Here is a 6818-nt window from a genome sequence, read left to right as displayed (position 1 = left end):
CCCGAAAGGGACAACTTTTAATAGACTTCCTTATAAACCATCAGTTCATCTGTCAAGCACTTACTGAGGGCCTACTATGTGCTGGCTGGAGTTTCAAATGCTAGGATGATAAGAAGTTAAGACAGCTAATGTTCTAGTTGGGGAAATGGTAAAGGCAGATACCTCAGCCAGTGTGAGCCTGTCTGGCCCTGTGACATTTAGTTTATTTAGTGCAGAAAGATAGTCTTGTGAAAACCTGAGATCAGAGTACTCCAGACAGAGGAAGAGAAAGTACAGGGGTCCTGAGGCAGGAATGAACTTAGCCTGTCTGAGGCCCACAAGCATGTACTACGGAGAGGGCAATAGATTGTCTCTTTGTTCAGTGTGTGTGTGTGTGTGTGTGTGTGTGTGTGTGTGTGTGTGTGTGTGCGCGCGCGCGCACGCGCACACTTGAAGGGGCAGAGTGCGTGCTTGCACAGCTAGTTAGGGGGTGCACTATTGTGATGGAGGAGGTACAAGTTCCTGTCAGGTGAGACCTAATCAGGAAGGAAGTGGGAAGAGGAGAGGAAAGGGTCTCTAGGAAGAGGAACAGTATGTGCCAGGCCTAGAGGTGAGAAAGAGATCCCAGACCTGACTGTTGAGGTTAGGGATGGGACCAGACAGACAGCGCCTGACCGTGAGGCCGAGGGTGAGGTTCTACCCCACTTAGTGGGCCCATCTCAGAATTTTTATGCTGAGAAAGGTATTGCGTGCTCCAATCTGAGAAGCTAAGGAGGGAGGCCAGCGCAGAGAGGGGTGAAGGTGGAGCTCTGGTCAGCGTGAGGAGCAATGCTCAAGTGAAAGAGCACTCCAGAGAACTTGCAAAGAACGGAAAGAATGGCAGTGTAAGTCAGTAGTACAATGCTTGTCTACCGTGTGTGAGGCCCTTGGTTCTATATCCAGCTCCAGAGAGGGAGGAAGAGAGAGATAGAGAGACAGAGAGAGACACACACACAGAGACAGAGAGAAAGAGAGACAGAGAGAGGGACAGAGAGAGACAGAAACAGAGACAGAGAGCACTCCAGCCTGGAGACTCAGAATCCAGTGGCATACCTTCATGTTGGTGACAGTGGAAATGTGACTTGCAGTTGGACAGACCTGATCAAGCCCTGGCTTCCTAGCTTCCTAGCTGTGTGGAGCCATTTTCCTGTGCCTCGGCTTCTCCACTTGTCAAGTGAGAACCACAGCACGGCCTGCCTTGCAGAGCTGCTTTGTGGATTGTGAACAGAGAAAGGATCCCAGTATGCAGCGATTACTCAGACTCAGCCCGTCCTTACTCCTCGGCCTTGACTCCCACTTTACCTCCCCAGCTTCTGTGTCCTTGACTACAGGATTGGAAGGAGAATGCCTGCCTATGCTGCTCTTACCCCAGACGTAGGTAAGAGGTACGGCCTTGTCAGCTCAGGACATACTTCACCATCTTGTCCTTCTCCCTCTCCAGCAGAAGACTGAGACAGAATGGCGTGGTCTGTGCTGATGCTAACAGCTTGTCTCCTTGTGGTTGTACCCTCTAACGATGCAGCGGACTGCCTGGCCCTGTGCTCCCTGTGTGCGGTGAGGACTCAGGATGGGCCCCATCCCATCAACCCACTGGTAGGTCTCAGTAAGGCTTCTCCATACCACTCCATTTGTAGGCGGAGCCCAGAGCAGGGAGGTTGTATATCACGGCAGCTGAGTCTGCTGCACCTACTGCATCGGGGCATGGCTTTTCCTGCCCTCCGGATAGCCAGGAACCAGGGTCTGCTATTGTCTAGGTCCCATTGCGGTCTAGACTTCATCACCATGGCTCTCCCAGGCCTGCACACAGACTGAGTTTCCAGGCAGCCAAGTGTAGACATGGGGTGCTTGCTGTGCTGTCTACAGCACTGGGTAGACATTCCAAGGCTTCTTTTACTGGCTGATAGGCACCTCCAAATTCAGGCTCCCGGCCACCTCTCTCACCATCAACCCTGTCAGGATGTGTTTGGTGGGCTTGGAGCCTCAGCCACTCTCCTGGGCCTGGGCCTGGCCTGTTGATGTTGCTTTGGGTCCTGCTTTCTCACCAGGCCCCGCAGAAAGACTGCAGTAGTGTCGGCTAGACTGTGGTGGCTGACACTCGGGCTTTGGTTCTGGCTCTTTCTAGCTCCCTTACTCGGAAACTGTTCTCCGAGTCTTATTTTCCTCATTTGCAAAATGAGAGCGATTCCGTGAGATCATGGTGCTAAGTGTTTAATATCTCAGTCTAGTCTACGGCCATGGAGCTGTACACAGTGTGTCCTGCTCACCCCCAGGCAAGCAATGTGGCTAAGCGTGGGGACTCCAGCCTCAGATCTTCAGAATCTGAGTTCCGGTATTGCTCACTACCATCAATACTGTGATAGTCGAGGTGGCTGGATGCTCCTTGCAGCCCTATGAAGCAGATCCTATGGTCCCCCCAACATACGCCCTCAGGTGTGCTACACCCTCCCATTCCCCATGCACATCCTTCCTGCTGTTCTGAACCTCTGTCTCTAAAGTGTTAGCAGGGCTCTCCACTCCTGGCAGAGCAACTATACCCTTGGAAGAGCAAAAACACACGTAGGGCAATAGGAAGATCTCGGGCATTTCCACCTGTGTCTCTGTGCCTTTGGGATAAGTCTGATTTCTCATCTCTCACACGATGAAAGTCTTTTGGTGGCGTGACTACCTTGCTCTTTGGGAATCTTTCAGATTTGCTCCCTGGAGTGCCAGGACCTGGTACCACCATCAGAGGACTGGGAGAGATGCCAGCGCCTTTTGTCTCTTCTCGCCCCGTCTGCCTCCGGGCTCCGTGGCAAGGATGACGTGGAGAACGAGGCTGCTTTGGAGGAAGGCTACAGTGCACTATCCAAGCTCCTGGAGCCCCTCCTGAAGGAGCTGGAGAAAAGCCGATTGCTCACCAGCGTCTCAGAGGAAAACCTCAGGGGTCTCTCTAGCAGGTTCCGGGATGGCAAACAATCTGAGCTGGTGGGTGCTGACCGGATGAGCGACGGAGCCATACAGGCTGACACACTCCATTTCAACGAGGAGGACTTGAGGAAACCGGCCAAACGCTATGGCGGCTTTTTGCGCAAATACCCCAAGAGGAGCTCAGAGATGGCCGGGGACGAGGACAGGGGCCAGGATGGGGACCCGGTAGGGCATGAGGACCTGTACAAACGCTATGGGGGCTTCCTGCGGCGCATTCGCCCCAAGCTGAAGTGGGACAACCAGAAGCGTTACGGCGGCTTCCTTCGGCGTCAGTTCAAGGTGATGACTCGGTCCCAGGAGAACCCCAATACCTACTCTGAAGATCTAGATGCTTGATGCTTAACACTTCCTCACCATGGAGTTGGGTCAGGAGTCTCCCCTACCCTCTTCCTATACTAGAGCTCACGTTCCCCTCCTTGCGTGCTTGTCCCCCACTTACTCCATCAGCACTCATATGAAAAGGCCCCAGCCCAGCCCAGCCCCGTTCTGCCAATAGGCCCCGTGTCCGGCTCAAACCCTTAGACCTCTAAACTACCACTACTAGTGGTAGGGTTTTCACATCAGCCCAACCACTCTGACCCTGTGGTGTCCCCCACCCCCAAATCCAGAGAGACTTGCTCTTTCTACCTGTAGATCTGTGACCCCCAAACTTCACTGATCATGTGCCCCTCTCAGAAGAAGGATGAGCACCTCCCTGACAGTATGCATGCATGAGATATACAGAGTGGAGCTTTAAAATAAGATATTTGCAAATGGATATCGTAACTGTATTCTCAGCATCAGGGGCTCTTTTTTATGTGCCCTGCTCTGGAGGCCACAGGCTAAATGAAAAGCCTTTTCGGGGGCAGGGATTATGACCCTAGAAAGACCAGCCTCTAGCACGATACATGGTCAGTCTGAGCATCCAGAGTTCTCAGGGTCTCAAATGTGTTTCTGGAAAAGCCCGGCTCCTAAGCCCTGGTTTAGGGTGGTGCCTTTCCTAAAGGAGTAAAAGCCCCTTGCTCATGATGAAAAGCCATGAGCTTCTAAAGGCTGAAATGATAAGAGGGAGCAAAACAAACCAATTTGTTCTGTACAACAAATTCAGAATTTGGGCCAGTTCCCACAGTCCTCATTAAAAATGATCAGTATCACACTTCTACCCCATGAGGAACTGAATCAGAGTGGAGCTGAGGAGGCTAAGCACAGCTGTGTTCGTCAGTAGTTGAGTTGGCTGCGGGAGCCTGAGCCATTTGGCTGAGCCATTTGGCCCAGTGTATGCCCTGGCACTGGAAAAGGGGATCCAGAAGCTGCAGCTGAAGGAAAGATTGTCCCACCTCACACTACAGTGAGCCTCATTCTCCATGTCTCCAAACAAAAGCAGAGAGCGTTTACGATAAACTGGATTCCCTTGATTCAGATAATTCAGAATCAGAGGCAAGGTCCTCTCTGGTTTTAAATCTCCCCATCTCCAGGCAGATATTTATATTGATAGGTTAGGGAGATGAGGCTAGATAGGAGAGAAAACAGACTGGATTTGCATATTTGCATAAGATGTCTTGAGTGATCCCTCTCCACAAATAGGCCATAGCCTGGAGAGCTCTTCATGTGTTCTGAAATCTGTAGATTGTTTTAGGATGACTTTGTGTGCTGCTTAAAAATCACATTTATCCAACTTACTTGGAATGTGTGAGTCCTTAATAGACCTGTGTGATTCCCTGCTTCTCTGCTATAATAAATAAAATTATGCTGATGACTTGGTATGTTTGCATGAATAATAGTCCCCAGAGAAAATGTACTGCATTATATATGCATATCTGATATGCATATACCCACAAAAGCACACACATGTATGGTTGTATTAGAGGATTGAAGCTGGTGCCTCATGCATGATAGGCAAACACTCTACCACTAAGCTATTACTCCAGTCCCTATAGTCACATTATAAAACAAAATGTGGAATACAAGAAAACAAGAAAGCAAGTGTGTCACAGACTCAAATCTGTAAATTGAGTCTGTGACTTTGGGTAAGTCACTGACCTCTCTGGGTCTTACTTCTTGTTTTTCTATCTGCTTAGCAGCCTCACCTGAATCTAATGATACTTTAACTATCATTTGTTGTTGCTTGGATTCTAATGGCCCCTCAGGGGATGAGAAGGTGCAGCATCAACGACACAGACACCAGGAGTCCATTGAAAGCAAATAACGATCTCATCTATTCAATAACAGGGAAGGCCTTATACACCCTCCTCCCAGCGCCCAGTCTGTGTGGTCGTCCCTCACTGGCTGGGCACAATCAGGAACTCTGACAGTGACTATTGCTAGGCCTTCCGGCAGACTCTACAAGATCAGGAACTCTGACAACTCCTGTTGCTAGGCCCTCAGGCAGACTCCAGGTTGGCTCTTAAGGAGTACATTATGTGCTACTAGTCTGAGCCAATTTCCTCGACCTTATGGGCCTGTCCTACTACAATTTGTGCCCTGTGGCCTGCAGTCAGCACTCAGCCACCCAGACTGCAGCCTGGCAGGATTTCTGGTCCAGCCAGCACTGGCTCGGCCATGGCTGCCAAATGTAGTTTTTATTGAAGTTGTTCTATTTACCAATAGACTCAGGAGTCAGATGTCAGGGTAAAAACCTGCAAGATTGGAGAAGCTGAGAAACAACCAGCTGAACTTCCTTTTTGTCCAGAGAGAGAGAGTGACAGAGACACAGAGAGAGAGAGAGACAGAGAGAGAGAGAGACAGAGAGACAGAGAGACAGAGAGAGACAGAGAGACAGAGACTCTCCACATTGGTCCAAACCAAAAAGACTGAGAATCTCTAAGTCCCCCCTACTCCTTCCTGCATCTCTCTGCCCATATTCCTGGGTCCTCTGTACTCTCTATGGCTAATTCTTGTCAATTAGTTACTGGCTCTGTCTCCTGATCCAAAATTAGTTTTATTAACACAGTCTAGGAGTTTCACAGTGCCATCAAATATCCTGCAACACTTCTTGTTTACATAAAATAAAGACTAATAGGGCCTTGTTTACAATGTGGCTGAGAGGATCAAATGAGATCATACATATATAGTTTTCAGCACTTAGTAGGTTCAGTAAATGAGAGTTTCCTTCCCTGTGTGGTCTTAAGGAACAGTGGCAAAGTTGGGCATTCAGCAACAGAACATCAAGGACAGAGGGAGGTACTGTACCTTCAGGGGCCTCTTCCTGTGCTGGGAAACTGGGACAGGTTACAGAGATGTTCCTAGCAAGAATGAATGTGCTAGTGGCAAACATATACTGCCCTCTGCTAAACTGATGCCTTAACTGAATGGTGCAGACGAGGTGTCTTTAAACAGAATGTGTCACAGTGACTCAGTGGCCATAGATGTGGGTTCCATTGGAACACTTGCTTTTGGAGTGACTTCATAAAAGGCACAGGGCCAGGGATGTGACAGGACTCATTTAATAAAGTACTAATTAAAGGCCTACTGTGTTTGGAAGACCTATTACAGAATGGACACATTCTCTGTTACAGTGTTATAGAAACATAACTTTTGAAACTGCACTCAGAGAGCTCAGATTCATTAAAGATTTTGCTAGCAGTCAAGGTACCAAAGCCAGCACTTTGCAAAAGCCTCCTCCTATCATGTACTTCTTACAGTTTTATAGTCTGAACAACAGTGTTGGACTCTCCGACCATCTGAGGGTGCTCTCTGGGTCCTGTGACCACTGACAGGAAGTGTCTACTGTAGTCCAAGCATGTCTTGGACAACATGGTGATTGACAAATAACATGGGCATTGCTGGGAGCCATTAAGAAGCTCTTGCTTTAGGAAGCAGGGTTTGTTCTCTCACTGGACAGCTGTATCAACCAT

General features: G+C 49.3%; 1 protein-coding gene across 2 annotated transcripts in view; it reads left to right on the top strand.

Annotated features, from left to right (window-relative positions):
* Pdyn (prodynorphin) overlaps positions 1-4679 on the top strand; it is a 12424-nt gene extending 7745 nt beyond the window's left edge. The window contains exons 3-4 of one of the 2 annotated variants that reach the window (XM_036185378.1): positions 1463-1611; positions 2707-4679. In XM_036185378.1, coding sequence (XP_036041271.1) covers positions 1477-1611; positions 2707-3321 — 750 coding nt within the window. In that variant the 5' untranslated portion in view covers positions 1463-1476 and the 3' untranslated portion in view covers positions 3322-4679. Of the gene's footprint in view, positions 1-1459; positions 1612-2706 lie in introns of both variants that reach the window. The other variant, XM_036185377.1, reaches the window with a different exon arrangement.
* Positions 4680-6818: the final 2139 nt, after the last annotated feature.

This window comes from Onychomys torridus, chromosome 4 (genome assembly GCF_903995425.1).
Source record: "Onychomys torridus chromosome 4, mOncTor1.1, whole genome shotgun sequence".
Lineage (NCBI taxonomy): Eukaryota > Metazoa > Chordata > Mammalia > Rodentia > Cricetidae > Onychomys > Onychomys torridus.
Note: the sequence above shows the minus strand (reverse complement) of the source record. Positions and strands in the feature narration are given on the sequence as shown.